General features: G+C 46.4%; 1 protein-coding gene across 2 annotated transcripts in view; it reads left to right on the top strand.

The window, feature by feature from the left end:
* Nucleotides 1-21,492, top strand: part of LOC138521789 (E3 ubiquitin-protein ligase TRIM39-like) — a 168,765-nt gene that overhangs the window by 71,504 nt on the left and 75,769 nt on the right. The window contains exons 5-7 of one of the 2 annotated variants that reach the window (XM_069634874.1): nucleotides 13,899-14,002; nucleotides 19,494-19,514; nucleotides 19,617-19,643. In XM_069634874.1, coding sequence (XP_069490975.1) covers nucleotides 13,899-14,002; nucleotides 19,494-19,514; nucleotides 19,617-19,643 — 152 coding nt within the window. The remainder of the gene's footprint in view (nucleotides 1-13,898; nucleotides 14,003-19,493; nucleotides 19,515-19,616; nucleotides 19,644-21,492) is intronic. The other variant, XM_069634875.1, reaches the window with a different exon arrangement.

Here is a 21,492-nt window from a genome sequence, read left to right as displayed (position 1 = left end):
CTCCTTGTATTCAGATTGGGCCATGTACAACAATAATACAGTGGACATGCATTATTTCAGCACACAGACATGCATATTTGGTATGCGTGGTTGGTATGCGTGGTTGGTGGTATTTTGGTGAGCATAATTCCCTTGTTTTATTTGTGGCCCCAATGTCCAGAATCCCTTATCTTTGCTTAGATTTTTCGTGTAATCACTAGAGAGACCTCAGGCCTACATTTCAGGAATACCACATTTTCAGTGTTAGTGTTAGTGTGCCACCATGGGCAATCTCACTGACTTATTTACGACAGAGAGCTATATGTGGTAATTTTGTGGTAATTTCCACTACCTTATATACGGTAGGGAACTATGTCCAGAGAGTCTCTCTTCCCGTTGGCTCATGTACCTCCAACGAGCTATGCTACAGTCACTCACAACTGTCCATACTGAATCTGATCATGCACACATCTGTCTTAAAATGACAATTGCACTGTTTAAAAATCTCCCCACATCATCAGCACTGTATTGGTAAATATTAAACACACCACCCGTCTGCTTTCAAATATTTTTCTGTATTATAAAGTTGCATTTAAACACGATCTCACTCTTTACAGAAATAAATAAAATAGCACAGAAACAGCATTGTCTGTGATACACTGAAAAGAGAGTGGCGGAGACAAGAACTCAATTTGCAACATTAACATGTGATTAAAGCACAGGAATCTCCTTTCCTACACTGACTGAATATTCTCGTACACACTCAGCCCCCACACTTCTGTAATTACCTTATCTGTTTAGCCCGAGTTTTCTTCAGCTGTTCTCTTTCTGAATGTGGCTCCCTTGAAGATTAACCCCAGTGAAAACGAACGCCTTTCGTTCTCAAACCGGGGTTATTATCTGGAATTCTCAGCTTTTGCAGATAGGAATGCTTCAGCCATGAAATAGGTCCTTCTCCCAGCACTGCCCAATCTTGACTGTCCTCCTTTCTCCTCAAACTCCACCCAGCAAAACCCTAATCACTGCCTCTAGCATGATACTTTCTATGACGCTGCTCCAATCAGAATCAATCATGCCATCTCCTCCTTCTCTACACAATGGCTCATTTTTATAGTAATACTTTGTAACCAACTGATTTCCTGTTCTTTCGAGCCCTTTTGCTTCCTGTAGTTATGTGGACAGGGCAGCAGAGAAAACTAAAAAAAATGAATGTGCGTTTAAAAGTTCACTTTCAGAGTAGGCCTATTTCTGCAGTGGAGACACATCTTTATTAGTGGGTTATGTTAAATTCAGTTTTATTAGTCAGGTTAGTTATGAATAATGGTAGTTATTAATTTTCAAATGTGTCTCTTGCACCATAGGCATTTCAGGTGAAAAATAGTGTGCATTTTTGAATCTGCACGTGTGCTTTTAACTGTAAAAATAGACTTGCATCTTATATGTTAAAATCGTTTTTTGACTGAATAGCCTGTCTTTCCTTGTTAATCTGGTAACACATATAGCAATGCACCATAGGCATTTGGTGCTGCATCAAAAAAAAAAAAAAATTGCTAACTGTGCATTAGTGCTGTACTCTGTGCTGTAACACGCCAAATATCCTTACATACCCTCCTTTTGTTTTTAGAATTTGGCTACGATCCAAGCCAATTCCTAAAAACAACTTGTTCTTTCTTTTTTCTTTTAAAATGCATGTGTATTGGGATATCTTTCTCTTCCTGACGTAGCTAGTAAAATCAGTAACATTTTCATTTTTACTGATAGCACAATCAACCATCCACCCATGATTAGCACCAGGATAGCCAAACCCACTATTGAGCGTTCCCCCCAGGTTCCCCAATTAAATCTTTCCACTTCTATTCTGCCCAGATTACTAATTGTAATATTGTTTTTTCTCAAATTCATTTTTATAACATGTCTTTCTTTGTGATTCAATAAATATTCCACATCCGGATCTATTGGAAAAGTATCCCTTTGAAAAAAATCGATATTTTCCACTTGGCTTTCCCAAACATCATTTGTTACATGAAACAATGTTAACCCCCCAATTGACACAATTGCATCCTTTGGAACCTGTAAATAAAAAACATTATATTTCACCTGTTTAACCACGTATGTTCCATGGTTTAAATGTACTACCGTCATGTTCTTTAAACAGGTGCTGACCAACCATTTACCTCTGACCATCTTAGCCTGTGCCATTTCTTCACTCCCCATATTGCTAATAATCACTTCACATCCCTCTGATATACTTGGGTCAGATTTCAAACCACAAATAGCATCTGTGGCATCAGGAACAAACGGTTTACCTGGACACATATAATTTTGTTCTTTAAATGTTACACATGTTTCCAGGTTTGGTATTAAATAAACTTCAGGTTCCCATGACTGAAATGCCACCACTTCTGGAGTCTTAATCTTAATGAATTTGTCCTCTTGCCAAAATCCCGTTGTGTACCCACTTCGTTTGATAAATAAGTTCAGGGGCTACATATGGGATGCATAGCAAAAATCCGATCTCTAGTCTTTCCAAGTCCACATATAACGGCATTGCATTACCCATTTCGAATGCAATTTTTACCTGTATTATGTCAATTTCCCTCCTGGTCAATCTTTCTATCATTTGACGAATGATATCCTGCGAAACAAAATACAAGGGAATATGTCCTTGAATCAATTGTGAAACTGCAGTTTGAACTTCTCTCATATAATTCGTTAATAGTCTATCAACAGGACTCATTATGTTCAATATTTCATTTAAAGTTCTGTCATGCTTAAGTATTATTTTAGTCGCCCGTTGCATTACATCCGCTTGTTCATTTAGAATGATTGCAGTTTCATTTATGAATCTTACTTGTTCATCCAGTCCCCCTCTAATTCCATCTAATGTTTTTTGTATTATTTCTAGGTCAATACTCAGTTGTTGTGCTTTAGTACTCAGTGTTCCTACCGAATAGAATTGGCTTTTGATATTGTGGTACCTATTATGGCTCCAACTATAGACATTACCATTGATATCGCGAGCATCACCGCACCTCTCTTTCCTCTCTTCTTCTTAATGTCTGCTGAATTCACGAATGTTTTTTCCAATTGCATTAATATATCTCTTATTGACTGCTTAGTGTCCTCTTTTCTTATTTCCAGCCACTCTTTAGTCTGTTCAATCTTAATTCCGGTATTGTTCAAGTGTTTTTCAATCAAAATCTCAGGATTTAATGGTATGTATATATTTTGGAAAATCATCCTTCTATCACTCATGATGAATCCTGGTGCCTCTTCCACCGCGATACCAGATGCTGGTCCAGGTTCAATGACAACCTGTGCTTCTGAATTCTTGAAGATCCCTCCAAATATCATCACCATTAACCATATCATCGGTATCATCTTCAATGCTGATCGCTTTGCAGCCTTGGTCTTCACCCCTCTTTGGGGCTTTCCCGGAATCCGTCCACGTGGGCTCCAGGACTCCATCGTCTCCCGTGGGCTCTGATCCCCGAACCTCCGACCAAATAATGTTAATTTTCTAAATCAAATAGAAAATAAACAAATTAAGTACATAGCACAATACTAACTTCACCCTTTTGCCAAAAATAAAACATGCTTGGTAAAAATATATATATATTTTTTTCTGAAATTAAACACAAGTTAAAAGAAAACAAGCACATGTAAAACAGCATTCAATATTTAATACATTTTCTCTCTGCACACCAACCATGAGCTTCCATTATATATTTTTATTTATTTATTTTATATTATATATTTTTACATATATTACAGTGTTTATGTGCCATCATAACAATCAACTTTTTAACTTCTTTGTCACTGCCTCCTGATTGTACCCATGTATTTTCTCTTTTTGTGTTCAAGGGACTTTATCTGTTTCTACATGCTCAAGCTGCCTGATCTCATGTCTGGGATGGCATGGTTTGATTTGATTTACATGGACAAACTGCTCTATTGCCGTTTCACCTTCATTTTTCAAAATTTTATAAACCACAGGAGAGACCTTATCTATAATTCGAAATGGCCCCTGCCAGGCTGCTAGAAATTTAGAATTTTTCTGTTTACTTTTTCCAAAATGAAACTTGTACACCTGATCCCCTACACTGTATTCCTTTACTGATGTCTTTTTGTCATAATAAGATTTTGCACTGTCAGCAGCTCTTTCCAGATATCTCTGCACAAAAGCAAATGCATGTTGCAAATGCCTCCTCAGTTCATCAATATATTCATGAACTGTGGATGCACTCACAAGGGTTTTTTCATGTGTTCTGTATAGTAAGTGTTGTGGTAACACCATTTTCCTACCTGTCAAGACCTCATGGGGGCTAACACGTGTTGCTTTGGCAGGAGTCGACCTGATTGCCATCAAAACCAACGGTAAACGTAAATCCCAGCTGGAACCTGCTTCTGCCACAAATTTCTTTAAAATATCCACAACAGACCTATTGTTTCTTTCAACTGTACCTGAAGACGCCGCCCGATATGCGATATGTAGTTTCCTTTTCACACCTAGTATTTGCCATACCTTACTCATTAGAGTACTTGTGAAATGACTTCCTCTGTCTGACTCAATTCTTTGTGGCAACCCAAACCTTGAGAACACATGGTTCACCAGCAATGTGGCTGCTGTTTGCGCACTACAATCTGGTGCAGGAATGCATTCAATCCACTTCGACATCAAACATACCACACTCAAAATATAACGGTGTCCCCTGCTCGACCTTTTTAAAGGACCTACATAGTCTATTTGCAAATCTGACCATGGGAGAGTTAGGCCTCTTTTCATCAATGGTGCTCTATGCATTGGTGAAGCAGGTTTAAATTGGGGGCATACTAGACATCCTCTAGTATATAATTCCACATCTTGGGACATATGTTCCGTTCAGAGCAGCAAGAACGGAAATCCTTCATGGTGGTGAAAAAGAGACTATACTGCCTGTGAGTCAAGTATGCTATGCTGTTCCCCGCCAAGTTGAGAGTAGAACGCTCGGAGAAGGTTTACTTCTTCACAATTCCTGAGGAAGCAATGAAATTCCTGGACCAACACTTCCCTGGGTGATCCTGCTTATCCTCTCATTACACTAGTGACTGATCCCACTGGCCGTTGCTTAAGTACCAACGCAGGACTTAATATGAGTAGCTCTGAGCTGGGTCCCCAGTGCCAACTACTGTTTCCCCCCTGCAACGGTTCTAACTCTATGCTACTGTGCATTCTATACTCGCGACTCTTTACCCTGCTGTGTTACGGACCGCGCTGCATGACGCGAACAGCCACCCCATGCTAAATTGCTTACCACTTACAATGGCCAGATGGTGGCTGATACACTGAGATGCATGAAACATTAGAGGTCTGGGGAACCACGCCAAGATGCGGATGCTACAGCTGTATGCTGAACAACACAAGGCTTGAATCCTCTTTCTGCAAGAAACGCATGCTATAGTGGCGGGCTGCGATACGTTTGCTAAAAGCTGGGAACACAGCGTTTTTATATACAATACACTACCCAAAGCCGAGGTGTCATGATCCTTATTCACAAATCATTACAATATGCACCCAAGGCCACATGGGTCGATCCCCTTGGGCGTTATTTGCTGACCACTATTTGCTTACCACTTACAATGGCCAGATGGTGGCTGATACACTGAGATGCATGAAACATTAGAGGTCTGGGGAACCACGCCAAGATGCGGATGCTACAGCTGTATGCTGAACAACACAAGGCTTGAATCCTCTTTCTGCAAGAAACGCATGCTATAGTGGCGGGCTGCGATACGTTTGCTAAAAGCTGGGAACACAGCGTTTTTATATACAATACACTACCCAAAGCCGAGGTGTCATGATCCTTATTCACAAATCATTACAATATGCACCCAAGGCCACATGGGTCGATCCCCTTGGGCGTTATTTGCTGACCACTATTTGCTTACCACTTACAATGGCCAGATGGTGGCTGATACACTGAGATGCATGAAACATTAGAGGTCTGGGGAACCACGCCAAGATGCGGATGCTACAGCTGTATGCTGAACAACACAAGGCTTGAATCCTCTTTCTGCAAGAAACGCATGCTATAGTGGCGGGCTGCGATACGTTTGCTAAAAGCTGGGAACACAGCGTTTTTATATACAATACACTACCCAAAGCCGAGGTGTCATGATCCTTATTCACAAATCGTTACAATATGCACCCAAGGCCACATGGGTCGATCCCCTTGGGCGTTATTTGCTGACGTATGGCGTGCTATCTGGTCTGGAGGTGGTGATGCTTAATATCTACGGGCCCAACATAGATGATCCTGACTTCTATATTCATTTTGCATACTTGCTGGCAATGTACCCTCTAGTTCCTGTCCTGTGGGGCGTGGACTTCAATACCATTATAGACCTCAACCTGGACAGAAACGGAAATAAGGCCAGGCAGCTGATTAGAGCCGCCCGACCATACTTGAAAGACAGACTGGACTGGGGGTAGAGGACGCCTGGAGACTGCTACATCCCCAGACTCGCGGCTACACCTTTTACTCAACAGTACACGATTCGCATTCTGGTGGCTCGTATCTGGGACACTAATAAAATTATAGATAGATAGAAGCAGACCTACTCCCCAGGACATACTCAGATCATTCCCTGATCACCCTGATGATGACATGGGGCGAGAAACAGTGCCCCAGACACCCAAGACACCCCTGGAAGCCCAAGCCCCAGGCGCTAGATTGATTAGATTCTGTATTTCGAGCCGAGCTAGAGGAATGTGTGGAAGATTATTTTTAAATAAACGCAGGCACGGTGGACTCCCTGGCTATCCTCTGGGACGCCTTTAAAGCTTATATCCGCGGTATGACCCTTTCCGAAGAATCAGGGATTCTCAGGCCGATACGCCGCAATATACTAAAAATATTGAGGCAAACCTTATGCAACTCAAAACACAATATGCTACAGACCCCACCTCCACTACACGAGGCGAAATAAAAGAAGCCCTGGACAGCTTCAGGCACCATGCTGAGAGGGAATGGAAGTTCCTCGACAACACAGTAATAGCAAGACAATATGGCAAAGGGGAATGCCCGGGGAGGCTTCTGGCTAGGGTGGTGCGACAGGAGGAGGGTGGGAATCACATTCCGTTAATTCAAGATCCTGATGGGGTTTTGGTCCACACTGAACAGGGTGTAAATGGTTTTGGTCCACACTGAACAGGGTGTAAATGTGGTATTCTGCTCCTTTTATGCGTCGCTCTTTGCCAATAATGATGATGCATCCGGCTCGGATATAGACAATTCTTGGACGGATTGCCGCTGTCTGTACTTTCCGATGAGACTAGAGAGGTCTTTGACATACCGATTGAGTTGTCGGGCAATAGAGCTGGCTATTGAGGCATTGCCTTCCGGTAAGACCGCAGGCCCGGATGGCCTCACCACGGATTTCTATAAATGCTATAAAAGTCACTCCTCATGCCTCAGCTGTCTGCCCTATGGAGTGAGGCCTGTGCAAAGGGAGAGCTGCCCCCCACACTCAGGGAAGCAGTGATTACTGTACTTCTTAAAACCGGTAAGCCAGCTACGCATTGTGGTTCATATCGCCCCATGTCACTTATCAATAGTGATGTTAACATATTCGCAAAGGTGCTTGCCCTTAGGCTTGCTGCCTATATCACACATCTCATACATGCAGACCTGGGGTAGTATCCAGACTATACTGCTTCAGGAACAGATTAATAAACCGCTTTCTAAGCTCCACGAGACATGGGGAAGGGAATTGGGTACTGACATCACTGACGAAGGCTGGGAGGCTATGTGCATGCGAACCCGGGAGGTTTCTCTGAATGCTAGGTTCCACCTGATCCACTTCAAGGTGCTACATAGATTCCACTACACCCCAGCTAGACTACACATCATGTCCCATGATCACACTCCCCACTGCCCCAGGTGCCACATGGACGACGCAGGCTACTTCCACATGATTTGGAACTGCCCCAGAATCATGGGGTATTGGGGTGGGGGTTTGCACTGCTGTATCTGCTATGCTAGATTGCACAATTGATCCTACGAACGGCCTGTTCCATGAGTTTTCAACACTTCAGGGAGCCTGTCGTAAACTGGCTAGCCTGTGCATGATCCTTGCGGTGCGCTGTATACTGCTGCTGTGGCTTAGGCCAGCTAGTCCCACCATCGAACAGTGGCTCCGCGATGTAATCTGGGCATCAGAAAATGAGGAACGCTGAATCTCCCTGCAACCAACCTGCTGCAAACCCCCAGACATCTGGCCACCTTTTCCGAGCGTACCTGCAAACAATCACCACTGACGGACCGGTTGCCATTGATCCCCATTGAACTCTGAAAACTGCATGTGTTAGTTTTGCATTTGTTACCTCATGATAAGCGCCACACAGCGGTAATGTACTGTAACATAATCGGAAATGAGACCACTTCTAAATTCATGTAACCTTGTATAATGCTACCGATATGATTGCCCGTTCTGCCTTGTCAAGCATTTAATAAATAAAGTTTAACAAAAAAAGAAAAGAAACTTCTACTGAGAGTTCTGCAGAAAAAACTATTAGATGTTCAGAAGGATCAGGTCTTCTGAGGGGCTTTGTGGACAGACCCCCTCTCCCAATAGAAAGACAATTCCTAAGGGTAGCTGTTGAACCTATAGTCAGCGAAGACTGCCCCACAAGAAAGATAGTCAGGGAAGGGACTTACCCCATAAGGGATCGGTTCCCTGTGGTTATAGTCTGGGGAGGGCGCATGTTCCTATTTTTGGGGATTTTAGGGCCACATTTATGGGCCCATCAATGTTTTGTTTTTCCCCTTCACTTTTTGGAACCTTGACTTCTTTTTGGTGACCAGAGGGTCTTCTCTTGACGTCCCCTGCCATTACGATCCTTTTACCGAATTTAAGGTATATGGTATTGGGTCGCACCAAGGGGCTCAGTCGAAGGGGTTCCTCTCAGACACCCCATGTTTGCTGTAGGGTGATTCTGTCGCCCTTCAAGGGTTGAGGGAGTAGGTTGGTGGCAGTTGTACTTTATTTCTGTTTTCAGCAAGAGTGAAAGACATTTTACATCATTGGATCGCCCAATGTACCTTTTTGGTAGCCATTGGAACACCAGTAAATTTGTTCTAAAATCTGCTCTTGGCCATTTTGTATTTTAGGGCTCCTTTTGTTCGGGGCAACCATGAGGTGGCTTTAAAATGTCTATTCTGACCATGTGCGCTCTTTTTGAGACTACGATGGCAGCCCCCATATTGTTTTAAACTTGGTTTGGCCAGTCTAAGTACCCAGGCTCTCCCTCGCAGTTCCTGTTGAGGTGGTTTCGGTTAAGGGGCAGTCGTACTGACTAACCATAATGGTTGGTCATCTGATCCTTTTCCCCCAGGACCCCTCTAGTGATTGGCCCTGCTGCTGACTTGCTTACTGAGATTTTACCTCCGATTCCTGTTGTTTTGCCACTTTAAAGGCTCTACTTGGCCATACTGGCAGGTTCCAGTGGGTTGGACATATCCTGGTTTGGCGTTTTTTGGCTCTGGAGTTTAAGCTTCCTGAAGTCTCCTCTGTCTCACCTATACCCGGTTAAAGCCTCCACACTGGAACCGTTGTTTGTGCCATCTGCCACTGCCACCAGTCATTTAGTGCTAGAATCTACACTTGGCTGTGTCACTACTGCCATCCAGAAGTGGCATGATGCCTCAACCCCCTTCCAGATCTTAAGCTTGGGACGTCTGAGGGTGACTCCACCCATTATCCCTGTCCTGCGATCTTTTGCTGCTGGGCTGCCTTCATCTTTTGTCCACCGAGCCTCCAGGAGCCTTCTTTACAGGTTCCTTCACCTTCCTTGCCGAAATCTCCAATGCAGGCTTTAAGGTCGACACCATGGGAAGGGCCTTTGTTGCTTTCTTGGGTTTCGCTGGTTTTGGCTGTGTGAAGGTGTAAATCCCTGGGTGCCCGATCCTGTAAACCACACCTGGGAATGAAACCCTGTACTTATCACAGTAATGCAAGCACTAACCTGTGTGAGGTCACAGCAGCAGCCAGAGTGAGAGGAAATAGCCCAAGGAATATCCAAACACCTGGCAGTAACAGGGTTTCTTTTTCTGGGCTTTTTCTCCTATCCTCTACCTACATGTGCTAGGTGCTGACCACCAGGTCTATGGCCTTCACATATGCCGGGGGTAGGTTGTGTCTTTAGGACACTGTGTTGAATTGTGCAGGCTCATAGGGGGCTTTATTTACTTGTAGGATTTGTGGTTCCCTTGTACTCCCACACCCTGTTAATGTATGCTCGGTGCCCTCCTGTTGCAGTGGACTCACATCTAGACCGTGGGGTGTGAGGAGAGTCCTTTTTAGGCATTTACTGGTTGCTTTATAATATTCTGGGTATCTTGTTAATACATTAAGTATTATACATTAAGTACTTATTTTACCTGATGTATTTCTATGTGTGACTTAATAAAGTATATATAATTTGTTCAATATATCAGTGTAGTGTATTTTCTAGAGATATGTGTGTGTGGACTAATTGTACCTTTGTGTCGACCCCTGACTGAGAGTAAAGCCTTGCCCCTCTGTAAGCGTCATCTGTCTTAAAGGGAGATTTAGCTTCCCTGTCTTGTCTGGTGTGATAGCCCTCCATTAAGGTCAGTGGTTGTAGTGCCCTAAACAGGAGGGGCCTTAAAAGGTGCATGTCCTTTTTTGAAGGCCTTCTGCCCTATTCCTTTCTATGGGCATAAAGTCCCCTCCTGCAGTTACCTGCGCCTGACCTATGCTGCTGGAACTGGAGTCTAGGCATCTCTCCCGAGGTCCCCCTGAACTGGGGTAGGCAGCTGCCCCTTCCCTTCAAAGCAACAATGACTTTGCTTTATTACACATTCTAGTGCTGACTCTAGGACTGCCCCTTGTATCGAGCCTCTTTCTTCCCTACTGGGGCACTGTGAGCACTGCTACAAAGTATCCAAAAACTGGGCGACCTGCCTTTTAAATTTGGATACTTTGATTCTATCGATTCTAGAATTGGTGTGCCTTCTGAACCTATAAGGCCTTTGTAAGAATTGTACTAACCCCTCCGCCGTTTTTGCTAATTGTTCAACCCATTACTTGAACTGAATTCTAAAGTGGGGTGTGTTCCAAATTAGGGCACCTACCTGTGGTTTGTATATGTGTAGACATTTTGTCTTACTTATCATGTAGTGGGCCTCATTACGACCCAGGCGGTAAGTGTTTAATGGCGCCGTAAAAGGCTGCGGCGCCGTTAAACACTTAGCGCCTAATTACGAGGTCCCTTTGCGGGACCCGACCTTAACGGCTGGTCTAGACCAGCCGTTAAAGTAGGGACCCGCAAAGGGACCTTGGTGTTAAGTACGGTACCGCAATTTGCGGTACGGTACTTAGCGCCTTCCCCATTCCCATAGAGCCCTATGGGGCGAAAATGGGAATGGGGAAGGGCCATGGTTCAATGGGGAATTACCACCCCGCCAACCTTGGAATGGGGTGGTAATTCCCCATTGAACCATGGCGGACCCATTACAACACCGGCACCAACCATGGTGCTAATAGCGCCATGGTTTAGCGCTGGTGTTGTAATGAGGGCCAGTGTCTTTTACTTATGCATATGTGTTGTTAATAAATAGATGTCATTTTGTACTTGCTTGAGTGGACATTTTATTACTTGTTAATTGTACTTGTCGTGCTCCCCCTCGGATGCCATCCCCCTAGGGGTCATGAAAGAGATCGCTCCCTCTCTATTATCTGAGATTATGAAAGCCATTAACGACTCCCAGCTAGGGTAATCCCCCTCCTAAAGAAACCTACTCTGGATCCTGCTATCCCATCTAACTTTAGTCCTATTTCTCTTCTTCCTTTCTTGGCTAAACTCCTAGAGTCACTGGTGTCTCCCTTGCTATCCACCTTTCTTGAATCTACCAATCTTCTTGACACTGTTCAATCTGGGTTTCGTCCTGGTTGAGGCATGGAGAGTGTTCTGGTCGCCATTTTGGACGACATGACCAGGCTTGTGGATACTGGTGGGTGGGAGCCCTGATTCTGCTGGATCTCTCAGCGGCTTTTGACACAGTCGACCACTCCATCCTGCTATCTCATCTTGCCCAATTTGGTATCTCGGGGCAGGTGCAGCCTGGTTTCAGTCGTTGATTGCGGATCAGACACAGACCCTCTCTTTGCCTCTTTTTCTGCCCCCCCCCCCTGTCACCTCAGTTGTGGAGTGCCCCAAGGCTCCTCCTTTTCGCCGATTTTGTTCGATATTTACATCTGGGCCCTTGTGTGTCTCATCCGCTCCTTCGGCATCAGATGCTACTCGTACGCCGACGACACTCAGCTACTGATTCATTTAGACCTTGATCAGCCTTAAGTGTCGTCGAGCCTGCGGGGGTGTCTGGCAGCCGTTGGAGAATGGATGAACCACAATTGGCTCAAGTTGAACGGTGATAAGACTGAGGTGATGGTGGTGGGTTACCCTCCTGATCCCACTCTTTGGGTGTCCTCCTTCTGGCCTCCTTCTTTGGGACCTTTGCCGCCTCCGGTTAAAAAGGTTAAAAACTTGGGTGTTGTGTTATCGGCCTCACTGTCTATGGACCAACAAGTTTCTGCTGTATGTCAGGCTGGTCATCCTCAACTGAAAATGTTGAGGAAGGTATTGCCTTTGATCCCGGCTCCACTGCGCCCTCCAGTGGTAGCAGCTTTAGTTCTATCTTGGATAGACTATTGTAATTCCCTATATTTAGCCCAACCCAAGAGCTTGATTAAACGATTGCAACGGCTCCAAACTCTGGCTGCCCGAGTAGCCACTGACACTTCTTATGTGCTCATATTTCGGTCACTTCATTGGCCCCCGGTGGCCCAGCGGGTGAAGTTTAAGGCCTTGTGCATTGTTCACTGGGCCCTTCACGGTCAAGGAGCTGAATACCTATTTTCCTGTTACCGTCCCGCCCGTAATCTTCACTCTACCAGTATGGAACAGCTTCTAGTGCCTAAATACAATCGTGACCGGGTGGGTGGACGGGCGTTCTCCATCGCAGCAGCTGTTTTGTGGAATGGCCTTCCACTTGTCATCAAAAATACTCCTAACAACTTGGAAGTCAGAAAGAAGGTTAAAACACACTTGTTCTGATTTTGTTTTGCCCCTGTTCTCACTCTCCCTAGCGCCATGATGCCTTTGGCCACCGTGCGCTTTACAAGATATGGTAACATAACATGACATAACTTTACATCAAACCCCTGATGTCTTAAGTCTCAGTCTAACTGCTTGTCCTCGCTACCAAGGGAGCCTTATGTTCCTACCTCTGTGTAAAAACCCTCGTAGGTCCACTAAGATCGGAGTCTCAGATTCCTACACCAGTAGTGGTTCTAAAAACCTAACAGGCAAAAAAGGTTAGAAAACGCAAATGGATAGATCAGGAAAAATGTGGCACTTACCCAGCATCTGGCATCCCTCAGACTTGCAACTATTTAAATATTGATAATAAAACAAACGGAAACCAGTGCGAATATCCACACTGCTAATCCCTTGTATCATTTCTATGTCACAGTATAGATTCGCCAGCCCACCCTTTCCTCCCAGAGGGGCTCCCATTCAAAGTCTATTTCTTAAAAGTAGAGATTCCCCAGCCCGCCCTCTCCTCCCTGAGGTCTGCCCTTCAGAATGTGTGTCACAGTTGTGGTTCCTCTGCCCATCCTCTCACCGCTGCCTGTCTCTTGTTCCTCATTTATGAGTGGTGCTCTCCGCCCATCTGCTTTACGGGGATGCGCTTCCCCTTCCTTTCATGTTTAGTAATTTAGAGCCTTCCTCTTCCATCTTTAGTAATGGGGTCTCTTTTTCCTCCCCTTATCTTACCGTTGAGACCCCCTTTCTCTTACTTTTTTTTTGGAGGCCGAAGGTTATATACAATATCTCTTTCTATAATCCTCAGGTGCAGTGAAGTGAAGGCTCTGAAGCCCCAGGAAAATGCCCCGGGAATGGAGACGACGCTGCAGAGCATCAGACGCCATGCCCAGCTGCTCGCAGAATTACAAGGTAGATATGAGGCCCGTCCAAGAGATGATGGTGGTTGGGAAGGATTATCCAACAATCTCACTGCACTTATTACATTGAAATACATGTGAATACACACATCTCAATGAGGAACAGATCTGCCTGTATTCTTGTACTTGCATATTTCAAACCCTACAATAACAGGCAATGGAGCGCATCACAGTGGTTGAGTCGGGGGGCGGGGCTGGCTTTTTGGTGGGCGAGAGGCGCATCATATGACCGCTATTACCTGGTGCACCGAGTTTTTAGTGAAACCCTTAAATATCAATGTCTTCAGTTTTTTTCATCCACTGCAGGCATAGTGGTGCCGCGTGGAGGTGGGTTGGGACGGCGTTCCACAGTGGCGATAGGTCTCCTTCTGTTACCCGCCCCCTGTTTTATCTTTCCTTTTCAACATTTGTTTGTTTCCAGTCTTGCAATGATGTGGCTTCTAGAATTGCTCTGGCCTCCCTAGTGTTGTGGCTAGGTACGGTTGTGACTGGGTTGCCCTAGCCTTGGATGTTATAAAGTCTATTTTAAAGATTATTCGGGCTAGTATCAAGGTTGGGGAAAATGTGGTCAAACTGTTTGATGCTGATGATTTGTGAGGGGCAAGGGTTGAGGGTCAGAGAGGAGTAGGTTTCCACTTCCAGGTGAGCTTGAACTTGGGATTACTGCAGGCCTGAAATCCGAGGCTGGCCAGAAAGGTTTGGTTTTGTGCAGTCATGCCAATTGGGACAAAGCTGTCTGGGCATTTTTGTCACTCGGGTAGCTTCAGCGTGAACCCTTCGAGGTTCATGGTAGCGAGCCGCGATCGGATGAGCCACAGTCGGATGAGCCTTCGATCGGATGAACCTTCGATCGGATGAGCCATGATCGGATGAGCCATGATCGGATGAGCCATGATTGGATGAGTCATGTTTGGATTAGTGTTTGATTGGATGAGCCATAATTGGATGAATCATGATTGGATGAGCCATGATCGGATGAGTGGTTGATTGGTGGGGTTCCTGAGAAGCAAAACCATGTTTTGAATGGGGTTGATGATAAGAAATGAACTGGTCATCCATGATTGGATGAACAAACTAAATACATATACATTTCATTGATAATGCACTAGTTGAGTTAAACTCATCAAAATTAGCGAAATAAATAGTGGTGTGAAAAAAGATGAATTGTAACATTAAACTTTAAATATGTAACTCTCGGTAAGTGAGAATAACTCCTAAAAAAGGGTAAATGGAAGGATTGAAACAAATCATTAAAGAAGGTGAGGGGGAAAAGTTAGAAGTGGACAATAAAAAGAGAACCAATCTTCTACCATTTTACTTTAGAGAAGGGAGGAATACAACATTAAAAAACATTATAATACAGAAAAATAATTCAAAAGGGTGTTACTATTAAAAGGAGATTTGCCCAAAAGGAGCTGAAAAAATACATTCTTATTTCGGTCGGAAGTATTGTGGTGAAAAGACCGATCTGATAGAACATGTGTGACTTGGACCCTCCCCTTCCTACAGTGGAAACTGAACTAGACGGCAGCTGTGACTGCAAGGGCTGTTGCCGCCCTGTACCATTTGTTGGAGGTCGTAATGACGGATGTACATATGTTGTTAGTGTACTTTTAGTAGTTTTGCTTACCTGTGATTTTCCATTGATAAGAGTTGGTCCAAGGCCTTATAAATATTACTGTACTTGTATACATTCTGCCTAACTTGAGTTATTACAGTGCTCTGTGTGTGCTACACTGAACCCTTCACCACTAAGTTTAAGCCTTACTGCTCAGTCATTCTACCTTGATAGAGTTTGGCTAGACATTAGTCTCGTCCTGTTCACCAGAATAGGGTGACCTCTCAGAATCTGGCACCAGGGCTGATTCTGAAAATCCATCTTTACGGCCTCAGTAAACTATGCTTCCTGATTAGAGTAGAGAGAACTACAAAAGGGCAATAAAGACATTATTTATATCCTGAGGGCAGTACAAAAAGGACCCCCTCGGCCTCTGAATAGTTTGAATACAGGTCTGACTGACTGTCCTCGTGAAGCAACAGTCTGGCCAATGAGTCCAGCTTAATGATAATTTAACTTCACGGTCGCCTAGTGCCAAAACTTAGCATTAACCGCTGCGAGAGGTCAGAAATGCGAGGCAGGCAACTCTTTGATGATTGTTCAAAATATGCCATTTTATTAAAGTATAAATAATATTAAATGCCTCACTGTCACTACTCTGTGACTACTCTGCTGGGGATTTCCCTGCCTAACCAAAGCTAAAGGGAAACCCTCTAACACAGGATATCTGCCCTCACACTAAACATTATATGGTGTTTCAAATAGAGAGGGGCACCTGCTACCTTTTTTGTATTTTTGGAAGGAACTTGGGGTTGGTCACCCTAAATTACCTGGGGGCAACCAGACGTGGACTCCCTGCTCACTGTGCTCAGAGAGGCACAGCTTCACCTCACTGATGAGGCCCAACAAGGCTGAAACACGTGTATGGGGTTGCTGTTGGTATTCTTGTTCAGAAGGGAAGCGCCATACCATTTCGGTGCTGGACTGCCCATGTGGACGGCATCGAATTACAAAATGCGGGCAAGTCGGCTCTGCTATTTTGTAATTCGATCTTTTGGGATACGTTATTTTAACGTACATCTGTTCCAGCTCCTGTGCATTGCCTACACCTGAGGGGGCTTTTATGCCTCCCAGTCTCCTTCAGGTGTGGGCTGTTAGGCTTAATTGCCTGACTACTATTACAGCATGCCTCTTCAGCCCTCTTCCTCGATCCAGTATTCATGGGATTATGGGACTAGTTCGTTCTTTAAAGCAACTTCTTGCTTTTTAGGGGCAGATTTATTTCCCTTAAAACCATTAAAAGATGAACAGTTAGAATTGGTTGTTACAGAGGAAGACAATTAACTTAAGGCAATATTGCCAGATCCTTTTACTTTATACCTTTGGAAGTAAGGAGGGTGTTTATGTTGAGATACCTTGAAAGATCTTTCTGTTATGAAGGTTTGTTTAGGTGTTAGGGTATATGTGCCGAGAGCCACAGAATTTATATGAGGTTCAGATACATTGTAATGGCAATAAGCAATTACCGGTTTTGGCAATCTTGAAAGGTGTTCCCTTTCAAAGGACACATGTCGCGTCTCATCCCACGGGATCTCCTCACCACCCTGGGTCTTGTCTCCTCCCAGGTGATCCTCCAGCAGTACACCACCCCAAGGTCAGGATCAGGAAGTGTGTGCCTTTCCCCAGGAAGTGTGTGCCTTTCCCTGGCCACCTGGGAGGAGCCTTTGGGCAGGGGTTCAGCGAGGGATCCGTAGGATTCATCACACCGCCTTTAGGTCTGGTGGTGTTGGGGTAATAGGGTACGTGTGTTCCAATGCATGAAGTTACTCTCCCAATGCAGTCAATTGCAATCATTCAGATTTGACAGATGCACAGGTAGGGTTAATGCAATACCTCAGATGTAACTTAAATCCCCCCGAAGTGTTGCTTGCGAGGACACTGAGCCAGTATTGGGTTCAAAATAGGAGGTCCTTTATCAGATATAGTGGCATGATATGCTTGATCCAATAAAAAGGCAAAATTATCTGTGATTTGAATGCCCTTTTCCGTGGTCCTTTACTTTGTGCTGAGAAGGTTAAGCACTGAAAGAGTGACATCTCTGGGGCGGGAGAGGTCAGGGAGGAAAAGCCAAAACATGACAGTTGGGCACCCAAGAAAGTGGGGGTGCTGTGGTGGGAGCTGGAGGGGAAGCATTAGGTGAAGGGCAGGGAGTGGGGGTCAGTGGTTGGAGGGGGAGGCATTATGTGAAGGGCAGGGAGTGCAGGTGCAGTGGCGGGACCTCAAGGGGAGGCATTAGGGGAAGGGCAGGGAATGGGGTTGCAGTGGCGGGAGCTGGAGAGGGAGCATTTGATAAAGGGCAGGGAGTGGGGGTGCAGTAGTGGGAGATGGAGGGGGAGGCGGAGGGGGAGGCATGAGGGATAGGGTAGGGAGTGGGGGTTCAGTGGCAGGAGCTGGGGGGGCATTAGATGAAGGGCAGGGAGTGGGGGTGCAGTGGTGGGGGCTGGAGGGGAGGTGTTAGGGGAAGGGCAGGGAGTGGGGTTGTGGCGCTGGGAGCTGGAGGGGAGGTGTTAGGGGAAGGGCAGGGAGGGGGGTGCAGTGGTTGGAGCTGGAGGGGGAGGCATGAAGGGAAGAGCAGGGAATGGGGGTGCAGTGGCCAGAGCTGGAGGGGAGGCATTAGGGGAAGGGCAGGGAGTGGGGGTGCAGTGGTGTGAGGTGGAGGGGATGCATTAGGGGAAGAGCAGGGAGTGGGGGTGCAGTGGCCAGAGCTGGAGGGGAGGCATTGGGGGAAGGACAGGGAGTGGGGGTGCACTGGTGGGAGCTGTAGGGGAGGCATTAGGTGAAGGGCAGGAAATGGTGGTGCAGTGGCGGGAGCTGGAGGGGAGGCATTAGCTGAAGGGCAGGGAGTGTGGGTGCAGTGGTGGGAGCTGGAGGGGGGCATTAGCTGAAGGGCAGGGAGTGCGGGTGCAGTGGTGGGAGCTGGAGGAGGGCATTAGGTGAAGGGCAGGGTGTGGGGGTGCAGTGGCAGGAGCTGGAAGGGAGGCATTGTGTGAAGGGAGTGAGGGTGCAGTGGCAGGAGCTGGAGGGGAGGCATTGGGGGAAGGGCAGGGATTGGGGGTGCAGTGGCAGGAGCTGGAGGGGAGGCATTAGGGGAAGGGCAGAGAGTGGGGGTGCAGTGGGCGGAGTTGGAGGGGAGGCATTAGGTGAAGGGCAGGGAGTGGGGGTGCAGTGGCGGGAGCTGGTGGGGAGGCATTAGGTGAAGGGCAGGGAGTGGGGGTGCAGTGATGGGAGCTGGAGAGCGGCATTAGGTGAAGGGCAGGGAGTGTGGGTGCAGTGGTGGGAGCTGGAGCGGGGCATTAGCTGAAGGGCAGGGAGTGTGGGTGCAGTGGTGGGAGCTGGAGGGGGGAATTAGCTGAAGGGCAGGGAGTGCGGGTGCAGTGGTGGGAGCTGGAGGAGGGCATTAGGTGAAGGGCAGGGTGTGGGGGTGCAGTGGCAGGAGCTGGAAGGGAGGCATTGTGTGAAGGGAGTGGGGATGCAGTGGCAGGAGCTGGAGGGGAGGCATTAGGGGAAGGGCAGGGATTGGGGATGCAGTGGCAGGAGCTGGAGGGGAGGCATTGGGTGAAGGGTAGGGAGTGGGGAGCAGTGGCAGGAGCTGGAGGGGAGCATTAGGGGAAGGGCAGGGAGTGGGGGTGCAGTGGTGGGAGCTGGAGGGGAGGCATTAGGGGAAGGGCATGGAGTGGGGGTGCAGTGGTAGGAGCTGGAGCGAGGAATTAGGTGAAGGGCCTTGAGTGGGGGTGCAGTGGTGGAAGCTGAAAGGGGGGGCATTAGGTGAAGGGCAAGGAGTGGGGGTGCAGTGCTGGGAGCTGGAGGCAGGTAGTGCTGGGTTAAGTTTGGATCTAATATATCACTTGTTTTTCTTTTACTACAGAAACATTTCCTGCAGAAATGGGTAAGTTTGATTAATGGTAATAAATATATTTTATTTAACATACTTCAATGTCTCGCTGGTTTGTCTGATTTCACAAAACCTTAATTTCCTTCTTACTTTCAGAATTGAGATACGTGAAATCCTGGGAACGTGAGTACATGTGATTTACACATTCCAAACTCTAACCCTCCATGCGGCCTCTTGGATCTCAGGAGTCACTGTGAGGAGGAGTGGCATGAGTACCCTGCAGCCACACTCGGTCATACGAAAGGAACATAAGTCACAGAGAGTCACCAGAAGGTGAGGTGGCAGAAGTCCCTTGCAGTGACACTCGGTCATAGGAAAGGAACAGGAGTCAGAGAGAGTCACCAGAAGGTGAGGCAGCATGAGTCCCCTGCAGTGACACTTGGTCATAGGAAAGGAACATGAGTCACAGAGAGTTACCAGAAGGTTGAGGCGGCATGGGTCCCCGCATGAGTCGCTTGCAGCGACACTCGGTCATAGGAAAGGAACATGAGTCACAGAGAGTCACCAGAAGGTGAGGCTGCATGAGTCCCCTGCAGCGACACTCAGTCATGGGAAAGGAACATGAGTCACAAAGAGCCACCAGAAGGTGAGGCTGCATGAGTCCCCTGCAGCGACACTCAGTCATGGGATAGGAACATGAGTCACAGAGAGTCACCAGAAGGTGAGGTGGCATGAGTCCCCTGCAGCGACACTCAGTCATGGGAAAGGAACATGAGTCACAAAGAGCCACCAGAAGGTGAGGCTGCATGAGTCCCCTGCAGCGACACTCAGTCATGGGATAGGAACATGAGTCACAGAGAGCCACCAGTAGGTGAGGCGGCATGAGTACCCTGCAGCGACACTCGGCCCGATTCTGAGCCTGTGCTAAATGGCACATAATAATGACATTCCTTCCTCCAAATTTTCCCACCTGCATTCTGAAGGTGATGGGAAGAGTGGAGGAGAGATGTCGGCATCAGGCAAGAAAAACCATATAAAATATGTGCAGATGAAGCGCTGCAGGGTTACCGTGCGCAGAGTACCTCTGGCCAAAATGCAAAGAGCAAAGGCACAAAAGCAAAGTCACATTTCCACAGTACGGAAAGTGTCGGCGGCTTGAAGAGTCTCGGCAGCACTTTCTGTGACGCAGAAAATGTGGCACTGACAGTTTAAAAAGAAGATTTATTTCAGACAGTCCTAGATTTTTTTTGGGGAAAAGTTAACAATTTGTAAGGAATGCCACCTCTTTTCATAACTAACGTCACCTCCAGCGTGCTGTTAATTAACACCTCTTTAGACTGGTGCAGAAAGGGTGCTCTAAGCTTCAGAATACAGTCCATGCCAGCCCCTTACACGTGAGGCGGTGTATTGCCCTCCCCAGAGTGCACGGAAAAACATAAATCACCAATGCAATTACAGAGCAAATACTTTGAACGTAGACAGATGCAATAACTCACAACCACACACTCTTAGAAGATAATCAGCTCTTATACGGCTATTTATTCAAAGCTTAGAAGCAACCAATAATAACATAGAAATAACTCACAGAAGTAATATAGACATAAATCACAGAAGAAGTAAAGAATTCAAAAGGAAATACATCACCGTGAGCGTAACAGGATTCCTCATCTCGCCCAGAAGCGGCTGGAAGACCCCGGGAACAGCCAGGCCGACAGCACCACAGCTCACAGGAGTGTCATGACCCATAGAACTTGCCCTTTCTGGACCTCCTGGTCCTTATCGCGCCGGGGCTTGTATTCCTTGTTACTCCCAACATGGCTGCAACAAGCGACTAGCCTCACACCAGCTTTCACGACGCACACAGCACGTCCTATAAATTGGACACGCCCCCGCGGCCCCGCGCGTCTCAACGCTTTCATTAGGTAGTGACTCGACGTGTGTGTGCTGTTTGGCGAATCTTCTATCCAAGATCCTGGTTCCCTTCCTCCTTCCTTCTTCCTTTCCCTCTACTCGACTCCTGGAATCCCCATTC

The sequence above is a fragment of the Ambystoma mexicanum genome, chromosome 13, assembly GCF_040938575.1.
Source record: "Ambystoma mexicanum isolate Mex_15411 chromosome 13, UKY_AmexF1_1, whole genome shotgun sequence".
Classification (NCBI taxonomy): domain Eukaryota; kingdom Metazoa; phylum Chordata; class Amphibia; order Caudata; family Ambystomatidae; genus Ambystoma; species Ambystoma mexicanum.
This window is presented reverse-complemented; position numbering and strand designations above follow the sequence as displayed.